General features: G+C 49.4%; 1 protein-coding gene across 1 annotated transcript; it reads right to left on the reverse strand.

Moving 5' to 3' along the window:
- Positions 1-1153: 1153 nt before the first annotated feature.
- On the reverse strand, positions 1154-5394 carry LOC137353597 (tuberoinfundibular peptide of 39 residues-like). The gene is made up of 2 exons (XM_068019957.1): positions 5288-5394; positions 1154-1631 (listed from the first exon to the last, which is right to left on the reverse strand). The coding sequence occupies exons 1-2, from the start codon at positions 5392-5394 to the stop codon at positions 1154-1156; spliced, it is 585 nt and encodes a 194-aa protein (XP_067876058.1).
- Between the last annotated feature and the right edge of the window lie 9789 nt (positions 5395-15183).

Below are 15183 nucleotides of genomic sequence, written 5' to 3' on the forward strand. Positions count from 1 at the left end.
GGGTTTGCCAGGTTAGCGTGATTGAATTAACCTGGGTTTGTTGGATTAGCTTGAATTGGTCGGGTTATCCTGGATTGATTGGGTCAGTCTAGGTTGGACTGGTTAAATTGTTTAGCTCTGACTGACTTGCTTAGTTTGGGCTACTCAGTTTAGCATGGGCTGATTAGGATGGCTTGATTTGTTCAAGTTATTTTCGGTTTGCCGGGTTAGCCTGGGCTGATTGGGTCAGGTTTGGTTGTTTGGCCTACTCTGAGTTGATTGAGTTAGCGTAGGTTTGTCAGGTGAGGATGTGTTGGCCGGTTAATCTGGATTGTGACTGGGTTAGCTTCAGATGGTGAGCTAGTTTATCCTGAGTTAATTAGGCTCATTTGGTTTGGATTAGCCTGTGTTATTCAGGTCTGCATTAATGGGTCATCCTGTTTTAGCCTGGATGATAGAATCATACAGCACAGGAGGCCATTTAGCCCATCAATCCGATGTTGGCTCTTTGAAAGAACTATCCAATTAATCACACTCACCTGCTCTTTCCCTGCAGCCCTGCAAATTGGTCAATTCAAATACATATTAAATTCCCTTTTGAAAGTTAGTATTGAATTTTCTTCCTTTGCCCTTTCAAGTAGTGCATTCCAGAAAAACATTTCTCCTTATCTTCCCCACTGGATCCTTTGTGTCCTCTGACCTTCCTGCCAGTGGAAACAGTTTCTCTCTATCAACTCTATCAAAACCGTCCTAATTTTGAACAGATCTTTACCTTGCTCTGCTCTAAGGAACCAATCCCAGCTCTCCAGCTCCTCACATAACTGAAATTCTACATCCCTGGTACTGTTCCGGTAAATCGGCTGAGCATTCTGGCATTCCCAACAACCCCCCCAATACCCCTATCTCTGACACCTCCACCCCTGACATCCCCAACCCCTGCCCCTATCCCTACCTCAGAGCATACCCAGGGGGTTAGGATCCAACCCTCAATTTCAATTCATGGCATTTCATTGGCAACATCTGAAATTAGATTTATTTCATGAGATTGTTTGAAAATACAAAACTTGCAAGTTTACGGTGTCTTTTCAGAGAAGTTTATTGCAGATAAACAGTGAATTACATTGCTGCATTTGGAAAGCAAACAAACACCAATGATCCATAAATTGTGCTTCATCTACTTTTTATTAATCACAAGTTGTCTCATCACAGAGTTTAGCCATTTCTGTCGCTGCATCGCTGTCAGGAACTTGCTCTTTTCTCGAAAAGCGACATCATCAGCCACAACAATGCTTCTCTTTACTTCTTCATTGGTGCTTGGCTCCAGCCAATCAGATGACCAGCTTTTGCCCAGGATAAGCCCGGTCAGACCTGCACGATCCTCAAGTGCTCTGTGTGATTGACCATTACCATGTCGGGAATCCACTGGGAATTTTGCAAACCAACCTCGTCGTGTTAAAGCTGGAATCCACCAACTTCCAGAATCCTTTACTGGGAGTCCTTTGAGTGTGCGGAATGATGACATCATTTCAATGCCCCAATCATGCAACGAGGCAGATGGATCCCAACCTGGGACAAGCTGCAAAATATTCTCCACTTGCTTGGCACCTGTCTGTCCTGGCAAGTTTCCAACTTTCCATGATCGAAGCAGGGAACTACAATAATAAAAAAAATTAATGTCAATATATCCAAACTCTCAATTGGATTCTAAGCTCTAACTGATTCCCAGGTATTACTGTTCTAAATATAATGTTAAGTAATCAGGACAAGAGATGGCCAGCAGGGTCATGCACACATCCCCACTTGTCACTAGACTCATTCTCCTGTCCCCCCTATCCCCTAACTCACCCATGCCTCCAGGAAGAGGCAAAAACACACACTGACCAGTAGTCAATTCAGAAAACTTCTGACAAAAATGCCTCTGACTCCTCAGAGGTGATCAGACAAGCTCCAGGAGGTCCGAGCCTTGGCTATTACCCAAAATTTTATGCTCCTTTGCTATGATCTCATAGTTTCCAAAATCGCATCGAGCACCTTCTTGAAGGCCTGCAATTAATCAGTCCTCACGACCACTAGCACAACCTTCTTCCATCATCCTCAGAAAAGTGCAACTTCAAAACAGTCAGCCCTACCCTTTGATTCCTCATTTCCGCCCAGTCCATCACTGCAAACAGACGGGGGAAGCTGGCATTGTTCTCCTTAGAAAAGAGCAGGTTAAGAAAAAATTGATGGAGGTATTCAAAATTATGAAAGGTTTTGATAGAGCAAATAAGGAGAAACTTTTTCCAAGCAGGAGTGTCAGTAGCCAGAGAACACAGATTTAAAATGATTGGCAAAAGAAAGAAGTGACATGACGAAAAAATTGTTTACGCAGCTGGTTGATATGATCTAGATTACGCTGCCTGAAAGGGTGGGGGAAACAGAGTCAAAACATTCTAAAAGGTAAATGGTTAATTATTGAAGTGTAAAGATTTGCAGGGCTATGAGTAAAGAGCAGGGGAGTGGGATTAATTGGATTGCTTTCTCAAAGAGCTGGCACAGGCACAATGGGCCAAATGGCCTCCTTCTGTTTCATTCCATGATTTTAGTTCTACCTGGTTCATCCCCTCAAACAATTTATCCATGTGTTTATCAATACCCTTAATATTTTTAAAGACCAGAATCAGATTCCCTCTAGGTTTACATCTCTCCATTGAATCCAAATTCAAGGTGTAGGGGCATCACCACAGTTAAACACATTTGGGCCGGAGATCATTCTCACTGCTCTCCTATCCTTTTTCCATGGGGAACAGGTTCACAATACTCTAGGTACAGCAGCAATACCTTACAGAACCCTCTAATCGTGGTTCTAGTTTGATACGGAACAGTATCCAAGGCTAGCTCACCTTGGCTGCAGCTCTTGAAATTTTAGGGAACAGTCCTGATTACTTCCATGAATCTCTCCCTTTAACTGATATTCTCTCATGGTAAATAACTGCACATTTACAAACAGTTTCATGTTTTCTTTCCATCTGAATCCAGTTGTAATATGTTTCCTTTTTTACGATCCTGACCTTATTGTACTATTTAGTATCATTTGCAAATTTGGTAACTACTATCTACAAAACTGGAAGCAAAATACTGCAGATGCTGGAATTCTGACATAAAAACAAGAAACGCTGGAAATACTCAACAGGTCAGGCAGCATCTGTGGAGAGAGAAACAGAGTTAACATTTCTGAAGAAGGGTCACTGACCTGAAACGTTAACTCTGCTTCTCTCTCCACAAATGCTGCCAGACCTGCTGAGTATTTCCGGCACTTTCTGTTTTTAACTACAAAAATGGAACTCTGGGAACTCCACTCGTGACTGAACCCCATTGTGAAGAAACCGCATTTAAAAACATTCTTCCAGCCAATTTGTGATCCATCTCACAATAACATCCTTGACACCAATGGACTTCATTTTTGCAGAATCTTTCTTGTTGCATTTTATGAATTCTTTTGGCAATCCAAGTGGATGAGATCTGGATCCAAGTGGCGTAAAATAGAGAGCGAGATTCTGGGAGCCCTTCCCGACCCGCTCCACCTCCGTCGCCACTTTACGCAGGGTGGCGGTGGTGAGAAACGGCCCACCTGCCCCAGGCCAATCAAGGCCCTTAAATGGCCACTTAAGGGTCTTCACCTGCCTCCACGTGGATTTTACGCATGGCAAGCAGGTGTCCTAGACCCAAGAGAAGCCACCTGACAAAACCCTGACACCTGACAAAGCTCACGAATATCCTGAGGGGAGCCCTCATGATCGGGGGCCCTCATGATCGGGGGCCCTCATGTTCGGGGGCCCTCATCTTCGGGGGCCCTCATGATCGGGGTCCCTCATGATAGGGGGCCCTCATGTTCGGGGGCCCTCATCTTCGGGGGCCCTCATGATCGGAGGCCCTCATGTTCGGGGGCCCTCATGATCGGGGGCCCTCATGATCGGGGGCCCTCATGTTCGGGGGCCCTCATCTTCGGGGGCCCTCATGATCGGGGGCCCTCATGTTCGGGGGCCCTCATGTTTGGGGACATGCCCGGAGAGGCCCTGCCACCCCAACACCCAACACGTCCCCCAACCTCCAAGCGACCACCCTTGCTTCACTGGGGCCCGACCAATTACCCCCGACGAGGCAACCAATACATAACTGCCTTCCAGGCTCCCCGACATCTTTACTACGAGTTGGGCTGTCGTCCCAGCCGTGGCCACCGCTCCCAGTGGCGCTGCTGGCTCTCTGATTGGCCGGCAGCTCGATTAAGCAGGACTTCCTGCCTCAAGCAGGTGGAAGTCCCGCCTCAGAACAATTAAAGCCCAGGGACCCGCGAAATGTGGGTCAGATCCTCAGATGAGGCGGAAGCAGGTTCGCCACCGACTTTTCAGTTGGTGGCTGGCTCCTGTCTGCCTATGGTTGAATCCCGGTCCAGGTCTCTTAAGTATGACCTCTTTTCCTGAAATTCTGTTAAGTATACTGATCCTAAGTGTTGTAGGTTATGGTCAAAACCTCCCTAACAATGCTATCCCAAGACTGAGATTAATTCACAGATACCTGCTTGTGATTTTAACCCTTTGTAAAATAAGAGTATCACATGTGGTTTCCTAAAATCCCCAATTCTTAGTAAACTGCTAAAATTATTTACTAGGCCATCACTAGCAAACCAACTGACTCCCACAATTAGATTCCAGCTTCTACCCTGCAAAGTCCTCCTCACTAACATCTGGGGACTTGTGCCAAAATTGGGAGAGCAACAGGCTTACAAAGTCATTACAGCAATGTCCCAGACTCCACCATCACCACCCCTGGGTATGTCCTGTTCCACCGGCAGGACAGACCCACCAAAGGTAGCAGCACAGTGGTATACAGTTGGGAAGGAGTTGCCCTGGGAGTTCTCAATATTGACTCCAAACTCAATGAAGTCTTGGCATCAGATCAAACATGGGTAAAGAAACCTCCTACTGATTATCACCGACAGCCCTCTTTCAACTCTTCTTAACTAAGATTCAAGGCTATGATGCATTTCTGGGAATCTATTCTTTGTATAAACCATGAAAATCCCTCAAAATCATTCTACACACTGACAGTAAGAATGGCAGAGACCTTGGCGTTGAAATTGATTTGGTACTGCCTGATTCCCTTCTCGCAAAAGACCAATTTCAACCTCAGTGCTGTCCATACATCTTGGACAGAGCTTCAGAAGAAGTAAAACCCAAACCCTGCTAAATATATTGAGACAAAGGAGACTATTTATAGTCAATGGGAATTGTGCAAAATCAAAATTAAATTCTCCCATTTGGTGTTTTACCTTTGTGTGTGTCCAAGTGTAGGTGGAAGAGCTCCCGAACACAGAGCCAGGACACGGCTCAAGATCAGTCCAAAAAGTAGTACTCGACCAGTGGGCAGAGACTCCATATCCTGAGGAAAAAGCACAAAGTAAAACCCACCCGAACATTATTCAGACCCTGGTCTTCCTAAAATACATCAGACAACATTTGGAGGTTGCAAATTATATGAAAACAACATAGAAAGAACCAGGCGGTTTCTGTAAAAGAGCTGATACTTAAACAATTGTTAAACCAAAACACCCCCTCACACCCAAACACCCCCCTCACACCCAAACACCCCCCTCACACCCAAACACCCCCCTCACACCCAAACATCCCCCTCACACCCAAACATCCCCCTCACACCCAAACATCCCCCTCACACCCAAACATCCCCCTCACACCCAAACACCCCCCTCACACCCAAACATCCCCCTCACACCCAAACACCCCCCTCACACCCAACCACCCCCCTCACACCCAAACACCCCCCTCACACCCAAACACCCCCCTCACACCCAAACACCCCCCTCACACCCAAACCCCCCTCACACACAAACATCCCCCTCACACCCAAACACCCCCCTCACACCCAACCACCCCCCTCACACCCAAACACCCCCCTCACACCCAAACACCCCCCTCACCCCCAACCACCCCCCTCACACCCAAACACCCCCCTCACACCCAAACACCCCCCTCACACCCAAACATCCCCCTCACACCCAAACACCCCCCTCACACCCAACCACCCCCCTCACACCCAACCACCCCCCTCACACGCAAACATCCACCTCACACCCAAACACCCCCCTCACACCCAACCACCCCCCTCACACCCAAACACCCCCCTCACACCCAAACACCCCACTCACACCCAACCACCCCCCTCACACCCAAACATCCCCCTCACACCCAAACACCCCCCTCACACCCAACCACCCCCCTCACACCCAAACACCCCCCTCACACCCAACCACCCCCCTCACACGCAAACATCCCCCTCACACCCAAACACCCCCCTCACACCCAACCACCCCCCTCACACCCAAACACCCCCCTCACACCCAAACATCCCCCTCACACCCAAACACCCCCCTCACACCCAACCACCCCCCTCACACCCAAACACCACCCTCACACCCAAACACCCCCCTCACACCCAAACACCCCCCTCACCCCCAACCACCCCCCTCACACCCAAACACCCCCCTCACCCCCAACCACCCCCCTCACACCCAAACACCCCCCTCACACCCAACCACCCCCCTCACCCCCAACCACCCCCCTCACACCCAAACACCCCCCTCACACCCAAACATCCAACTCACACCCAAACACCCCCCTCACACCCAAACACCCCCCTCACCCCCAACCACCCCCCTCACACCCAAACACCCCCCTCACACCCAAACATCCAACTCACACCCAAACACCCCCCTCACACCCAAACACCCCCCTCACACCCAAACACCCCCCTCACCCCCAAACACCCTCCACACCCAAACACACCCCTCACCCCCAAACACCCCCCTCACCCCCTCACACCCAACCACCCCCTCACCCCCAAACACCCTCCTCACACCCAAACATCCCCCTCACACCCAAACACCCCCCTCACCCCCAAACACCCTCCACACCCAAACACACCCCTCACACCTAAACACCCCCCTCACCCCCAAACACCCTCCACACCCAAACACACCCCTCACACCCAAACACCCCCTCACCCCCAAACATCCCTCACACCTAAACACCCCCCTCGCCCCCAAACACCCCCCTCACCCCCAAACATTCTCACACCTAAACAGCCCCCTCACACCCAAACACCCCCCTCACCCCCAAACATTCTCACACCTAAACACCCTCCACACCCAAACACACCCCTCACACCTAAACACCCCCCTCACCCCCAAACACCCTCCACACCCAAACACACCCCTCACCCCCAAACACCCCCTCACCCCCTCACACCCAAACACCCCCTCACCCCCAAACATCCCCCTCACCCCCAAACATTCTCACACCCAAACACCCCCCTCACCCCCAAACATCCCTCACACCTAAACACCCCCCTCACCCCCAAACACACCCCTCACCCCCAAACACCCCCCTCACCCCCAAAAAACATCCCTCACACCCAAACACCCCCCTCAACACCCAAACACCCCATCACCCCCAAAGATCCCCCTCACCCCCAAACACCCCTCACACCCAAACTCCTCCCTCACCCCCAAACACCCCCCTCACCCCCAAACTCCCTCACCCCTAAACACCCCCTTCACCCCCAAACACCCCCCTCACCCCCAAACACCCCATCACCCCCAAAGACCCCCCTCACCCCCAAACACCCCTCACAACCAAAAACCCCTCACACCCAAACACCCCCTCACCCCCAAACACTCCCTCACCCCCAAACACCCCCTCACCCCCAAACACTCCCTCACCCCCAAACACTCCCTCACCCCCAAACACCCCCTCACCCCCAAACACCCCCTCACCCCCAAACACTCCCTCACCCCCAAACACCCCCTCACCCACAAACACTCCCTCACCCCCAAACACCCCCCTCACTCCCAAACACCCCCCTCACCCCCAAACACCCCCTCACCCCCAAACACTCCCTCACTCCCAAACACTCCCTCACCCCCAAACACTCCCCTCACCCCCAAACACCCCTCTCACCCACAAACACCCCCCTCACCCCCAAACACCCCCCTCACCCCCAAACACTCCCCTCACCCCCAAACACCCCTCTCACCCACAAACACCCCCCTCACCCCCAAACACTCCCCTCACCCCCAAACACCCCTCTCACCCCCAAACACCCCCCTCATCCCCAAACACCCCCCTCACCCCCAAACACTCCCCTCACCCCCAAACACCCCTCTCACCCACAAACACCCCCCTCACCCCCAAACACTCCCCTCACCCCCAAACACCCCTCTCACCCCCAAACACCCCTCTCACCCCCAAACACCCCCCTCACCCCCAAACACTCCCCTCACCCCCAAACACCCCTCCTGTTCACAAAGGGTAGAAAAAATCCATCCAGCCAATTACTCTCGATCATTAGCAAAGTGACAGTTGACAGTGCTATCAAGTGGCACTTAAATCACCTACTCACTGATTTTTAGCTTGGGTTTTGCCAGGACCACTCAGCTCTAGACCTTATTACTGTCTTGGTGCAAACACGGTCAAAAGTGCTATATTTCAGAGGTGAGATGAGAGTGACTGCCCTTTACATGAAAGCAGCATTTGATCAAGTGTGGCAACAAGGAGCCCGAGCAAAACTGAAGTCAATAGGAACTAGGGGAAAACTTCCCACTGGCTGGAGTCATACGCAGCGCACAGGAAGATGGTTGTGGTATTGATAGCAGTCAATCATCTCAGCTCCAGGACATTTTTGCTTAGTTCCTCAGGACATTGTCCTAGGCGAAACCATCTTCTGCTGCTTTATCAATGACCTTCCCTCCATCATAAGTCAGAAGTGGGGATGTTTGTAATGATTGCACTGTGTTCAGTACCATTAGCAACTCCTCAGATAATGAAACAGTCCATGCCCACATGCAGCAAGACTTGGACAGCATTCAGCCTTGGGATTAAGTGGCAAGTAACATTCGCGCCATACAGGTGCCAGGCAATGACCATCTCCAACAAGAGAAAATCTAACCATCTCCCCTTAACATTCAATGGCATTACCATCGCTGAATCCCCCACTATCAACATCCTGCGGGTTACTATTGACCAGAATCTTAACTGGACCAGCCATATAAGTACTGTTGCTACAAAAGCAGGTCAGAGGCTATGGATTCTGTGGTAAGTAACTTACCTCCTGACTCCCCAAAAGTCCATCCACATCTACAAAGCACAAGTCAGGAGTGTGATGTAATACTCCACTTGCATGGATGGGTGCAGCTCCAACAATATGCACAAGAAAGCTCCACACCATACAAGACAAAACAACACGCTTGATCGGCATCCCATCCACCACCTTCAACATTCACTCCCTCCACCACCGACGCACAGTGACAGCAGTGTGTACCATCTACAAGATGCACTGCAGCAACTCACCAAGGCTCCTTAGACAGCACCTTCCAAACCGGCGACCTCTACCACCTCGAAGGACACGGGCAGCAGATGCATCGGAACACCACCACCTGGATTGTATCCTCCTTAGCAGTCTACGGAATATTCCTCTTACACACAATACCTGGTGATCAAGGTCCATTGTGGTTTGAATGTGTCAGGGAATGGTCCTTTGTCCTTCCAAGCACTGACTGTTAATATGCAAATATCTTATTCCAGCTACGGCTAATCTGTTTAACAAGTCATTTTCTCGCTCCAGCAACAATTTAAAATCAATGTTCATGACAAAATTAATGTGCCTCATTCTTGGCAGATGGGGGTCTAGCATGAAAGTAGGGTTGGAGTGGGAGAGTTGGGGATCAGTGGGAAAGGTGGGGATAAGTGGAATTTGAATGGGGTTGGAGTGGAAGAGTTGGGGATATTGGAGTCATAGAGAGATACAGCACCAAAACAGGCCCTTCAGCCCACTGAGTCCACTGCAACCATCAACCACCCATTTATACTAATCCTACATTAATCCCATTTTCCCTCTCACATCCCCACCTTTCCTCAATTCTCTGCCACCTACCTACACTAGGGGCAATTTTTACAATGGCCAATTTACCTTTCAACCCACAAGTCTTTGACATGTGGGAGAAAACTGGAGCACCCGGAGGAAACACACGCAGTCACAGGGAGAACTTACAAATTCTGCACAGGCAACACCCAGAACCAAACCCAGGTCACTGGAGCTGTGAGGCTGCGGTGCTAGCCACTGTGCCACTGTGGGGCTTGAGTGGAAGAGTTGCGGAACCATGGGGTTGGAGTGGGAGAGTTGGGGATCATTGGGGTTGGAGTGGGATAGTTGAGGATCAGTGGGGTTTGAGTGGGGTTGGAGTGGTAGAGTTGGGGATCAGTGGGGTTGGAGTGGGTGAGTTGGGGATCAGTGGGGTTGGAGTGAGATTGGAGTGGGTGAGTTGGGGATCAGTGGGGTTGGAGTGGGATAGTTGGGGATCATTGGGGTTGGAGTGGGATAGTTGGGGATCATTGGGGTTGGAGTGGGATAGTTGGGGATCAGTGGGGTTGGAGTGGGATAGTTGGGGATCATTGGGGTTGGAGTGAGATTGGAGTGGGTGAGTTGGGGATCAGTGGGGTTGGAGTGGGATAGTTGGGGATCATTGGGGTTGGAGTGGGATAGTTGGGGATCATTGGGGTTGGAGTGGGAGAGTTGGGGATCAGTGGGGTTTGAGTGGAGGAGTTGGGTACCAGTGGAGTTTGAGTGGTATTGGAGTGGGAGCGTTGGGGATCAGTGGGGTTGGAGTTGGGTTGGAGTAGGATAGTTGGGGATCATTGGGGTTGGAGTGAGATTGGGGTGGGTGAGTTGGGGATCAGTGGGGTTGGAGTGGGAGAGTTGGGGATCAGTGGGGTTCGAGTAGGGTTGAAGTGGGAGAGTTGGGGAACAGTGGGGGTTGAGTTGTGTTGGAGTGGTAGAGTTGGGTACCAGTGGGATTGGAGTGGGATTGGAGTGGGAGAGTTGGGCAACAGTGGGGTTGGAGTGGGATAGTTGGGGATCATTGGGGTTGGAGTGGGAGAGTTGGGGATCAGTGGGGTTTGAGTGGAGGAGTTGGGTACCAGTGGAGTTTGAGTGGTATTGGAGTGGGAGCGTTGGGGATCAGTGGGGTTGGAGTTGGGTTGGAGTAGGATAGTTGGGGATCATTGGGGTTGGAGTGAGATTGGGGTGGGTGAGTTGGGGATCAGTGGGGTTGGAGTGGGAGAGTTGGGGATCAGTGGGGTTCGAGTAGGGTTGAAGTGGGAGAGTTGGGGAACAGTGGGGGTTGAGTTGTGTTGGAGTGGTAGAGTTGGGTACCAGTGGGATTGGAGTGGGATTGGAGTGGGAGAGTTGGGCAACAGTGGGGTTGGAGTGTGTTTGGAGTGGCAGAGTTGGGTCTCAGTGGGGTTGGAATGGGGTTGGAGTGGGAGAGTTGGGGATCAGTAGGGTTTGAGTGGGTTTGGAGTAGGATAGTTGGGGATCATTGAGGTTGGAGTGGGAGAGTTGGGGATCAGTGGGGTTTGAGTACGGTTGAAGTGGGAGCGTTGGGGAGAAATGGGGCTTGAGTGGGGTTGGAGTGGGAGAGTTGGGGATCAGTGGGGTTGGAGTGGGAGAGTTGGGGATCAGTGGGGTTGGAGTGGGAGAGTTGGGAATCAATGGGTTTGGAGTGGGGTTGGAGTGGGAGAGTTGGGGATCAGTGGGTTTGGAGTGGGGTTGGAGTGGGAGAGTTGGGGATCAGTGGGGTTGGAGTGGGAGAGTTGGGGATTAGTGGGGTTGGAGTGGGAGAGTTGGGAATCAGTGGGGTTGGAGTGGTAGAGTTGGATACCAGTGAGGTTGGAGTGGGGTTGGAGTGGGAGAGTTGGGGATCAGTGGGGTTCGAGTAGGGTTGAAGTGGGAGAGCTGGGAATCAGTGGGGTTGGAGTGGTAGAATTGGGTACTGAGCACAAATGCCTGCAGGTTCCGTATCTGGTGGTCGATGGATACTTTTTAGCATCTTGATTGGATCGCTACAAGGTAGCTGTTCCACTCTCTCTTCCTATTGGTACTTACTCCTGTTCTCATTGTTTAAGGCGAGCGAAGAAAACAATTTTACTCACCACAGAAATCACGATTCACTTCTTGATTCTGGACAAGTAATATTGCTTGTTGTTGGATGGTGTTGCTTGTTGTTTGGTAGCTCAGCACTGACATTCCCTGTCCTGTTCGGTTTATATAAGACTCCAGGATAGTGACATCAATGTCCTCATAATTGAAATAAACTCCTAACAATGACAAGCTTTAAAGCTTAAGCAAACAAATTCAAAAGGCAACACAGACGTAAGGGGATGATGAGGCAGCTGTGGGACTTCCTGTGGGAGGAGGGAGTCAGGGCGATTTATTGCAAACTCCCCTAATCTTGCACTACTTACACTGACCATTATTTTAATGAGCCTGCAATATTTCAGATCCTAACTATTGCTTGAAATAGATGCAGAAACGATTTTATTTAAATCTTTGAAATTAACATGAAATGTAAGTTGTCCCAAGTCTTGGACTCAGTGAGCGTGAAAGATCTTGTTAAATCTCATTAAAAATTGTTTGGTATATGTGTATTTTGCCAGAATTGAAAGCTGTCTTTAGAGTTTCAGTTACATGAGCACTGGATGTGAGTCACTGCCAGAGTAAGAGTTCAGTCTGGAGTTTGTTCAGGTCTTGACATCTTTTCATTTACTCTGTTCATTATTTCTTCAGAATAATATTCGGTTTATCATGACATGGAGATGAGATGCACATATTTCCTGCAGAAAGTTTGCATAGTTGGTCACTTGGAGGGGATAGTTTGAAGTTAAGTTTCAAATGGAAAGAATGTTTTATTCAGAACTATTTGTGTAGTGAGCGCTGGAGTTAGTGTTAACTTTGTAGAAGTGGCTCTGATAGCTCAGTGAAATAAGACCGCACCGGAAATTTCTCAGACCATCAGAACCATGACAGGAGCCTCACATTCGGTCTCAGTGCTCTTGGGTACAGATGGCAAATGGCAGCCATGGTCAACGGTTAAGGGGAGACGGTGGCGTAGTGGTATTGTCACTGGACTAGTAACCCAGAGACCCAGGGTATTGCTCTGGGGACATGGGTTCAAATCCCACCACAGCAGAAGGTGGAATTTGAATTCAATTAATAGATCTGGAATTAAAAAGCTCGTATAATGACGGCCATGAAACCATTGTCGATTGTTGTAAAAACCCATCTGGTTCACTAATGCCCTTTAGGGAAGGAAATCTGCTGTCCTTACCTGGTCTGGCCTACATGTGACTCCAGACCCACAGCAATGTGGTTGACTCTTACATGCCCTCTGAAATGGCCGAGCAAGCCACTCAATTGTACCTAACCGCTACGAAGTAAATAAAAAGGAATGAAACCGGATGGACTACCCGGCATCGATCTAGGCACCGGAAATGACAACGGCAAACCCAGCCCCTGTCGACCCTGCAAAGTCCTCCTTACTAACATCTGGGGGCTTGTGCCAAAGTTGGGAGAGCTGTCCCACAGACTAGTCAAGCAACAGCCTGACAGTCATACTCACGGAATCATACCTTAAAGACAATGTCCCAGACTCTGACATCACCATCCCCAGGTATATCCTGTTCCACCGGCAGGACAGACCCAGCACAGGTGGGGGCACAGTGGTATACAGTAGGGAGAGAGTTGCCCTCGGAGTCCTCAACATTAACTCTGGACCCCATGAAGTCTCAGGGCATCAGGTCAAACATGGACAAGGAAACCTCCTGCTGATTACCACCTACCGCCCTCCCTCAGCTGATGAGTCAGCACTCCTCCATGTTGAACACCACTTGGAGGAAGCACTGAGATTGGCAAGGGCACAGAATGTACTCTGGGTCGGGGACTTCAATGTCCATCACCAAGAGTGACTCGGTAGCACCACTACTGACCGAGCTGGCCGAATCCTAAAGGACATATCTGCTAGACTGTGTATGCAGCAGGTGGTGAGGGAAACAACAAGAGGGGAAAACATACTTGACCTCATCCTCACCAATCTGCCTGCCGCAGATGCATCTGTCCATGACAGTATTGGTAGGAGTGACCACCGCACAGTCCTTATGGAGACGAAGTCCTGCCTTCACATTGAGGATACCGTCCATCGTGTTGTGTGGCACTACCACCGTGCTAAATGGGATAGATTTTGAACTGATTTAGCAATGCAAAACTGGGCATCTATGAGGCGCTGTGGGCCATCAGCAGCAGCAAAATTGTACTCAACCACAATCTGTAACCTCATGGCCCGGCATATCCCCCACTCTACTATTACCATCAAGCCAGGAGACCAACCCTGGTTCAATGAAGAGTGCAGGAGGGCATGCCAGGAGCAGCACCAGGCAAACATCAAAATGAGGTGTCAACCTGGTGAAGCTACAACACAGGACTATCTGCGTGCCAAACTGCGTAAACAGCATGCGATTGACAGAGCTAAGCGATCTCATGAGAGTAAGCTAGCAATAAATATAAAAACAGACAGTAAAAACTACTACAAATACATAAGAAGGAAGAGAGTAGCTAAAGTAAGTGTTGGTACCTTAGAGGTCACATATTCTAATTTCTGCCTCTTTATTATTTTATTATTTTTAGTCATACTCTGCCGATTTCTATAATTTTCCAAATCTTCTGGACTACCGCTAATCTTTGCAACATTGTTCACCTTTTCTTTCAATCTGATACCATTCTTAACTTCCTTAGTTAGCCACAGATAGTGCATCCTTCTCATCGAATCTTTGTTTCTCAAAGAAATATATCTTTGTTGAGAGTTATGAAATATCTCCTTCAATACCTGTCACTGCTTCTCTACTGTCTTACCTTTTAACTTATTTTGCCAGTCCACTTCAGCCAACTCTGTCTTCATACCCTTGTAATTGCCTTTATTTAAGTTTAGACACTAGTTTCAGACTCAAACTTCTCTCCCTCAAATTGAGTGTGAAATTCTCAAACTGAATGTGAAATTCTCAAACTGAAAGTGAAATTCCATCATGTTATGATCACTCTTGCCTAGAGGATCCTTTACGATGTGGCCATTTATTAATCCTATCTCATTACACATCACTAAGTCTAAAATAGCCTGCTCCTGGGTTGGTCCCAGAATGCATTGGTCTGGGAAACTGTCCCTAATACACTCTATGAACTCATCCGCCTTTGTCAATTTGATCAGTCCAATCTATATGAAGATTAAAATTGCTCACGATTATTGCAGTACCTTTCCTACAAGCCCCC

The sequence above is a fragment of the Heterodontus francisci genome, chromosome 41 (assembly GCF_036365525.1).
Source record: "Heterodontus francisci isolate sHetFra1 chromosome 41, sHetFra1.hap1, whole genome shotgun sequence".
NCBI lineage: Eukaryota > Metazoa > Chordata > Chondrichthyes > Heterodontiformes > Heterodontidae > Heterodontus > Heterodontus francisci.

Coding starts and splice junctions, on each gene's coding strand:
- LOC137353597 (XM_068019957.1), bottom strand. CDS start 5,394: ATGGAGTCTCTGCCCACTGGTCGAGTACTACTTTTTGGACTGATCTTG. Junction 1,632..5,287: donor ACACTTGGACACACACAAAG/GTAAAACACCAA, acceptor TTATTATTGTAG/TTCCCTGCTTCGATCATGGA.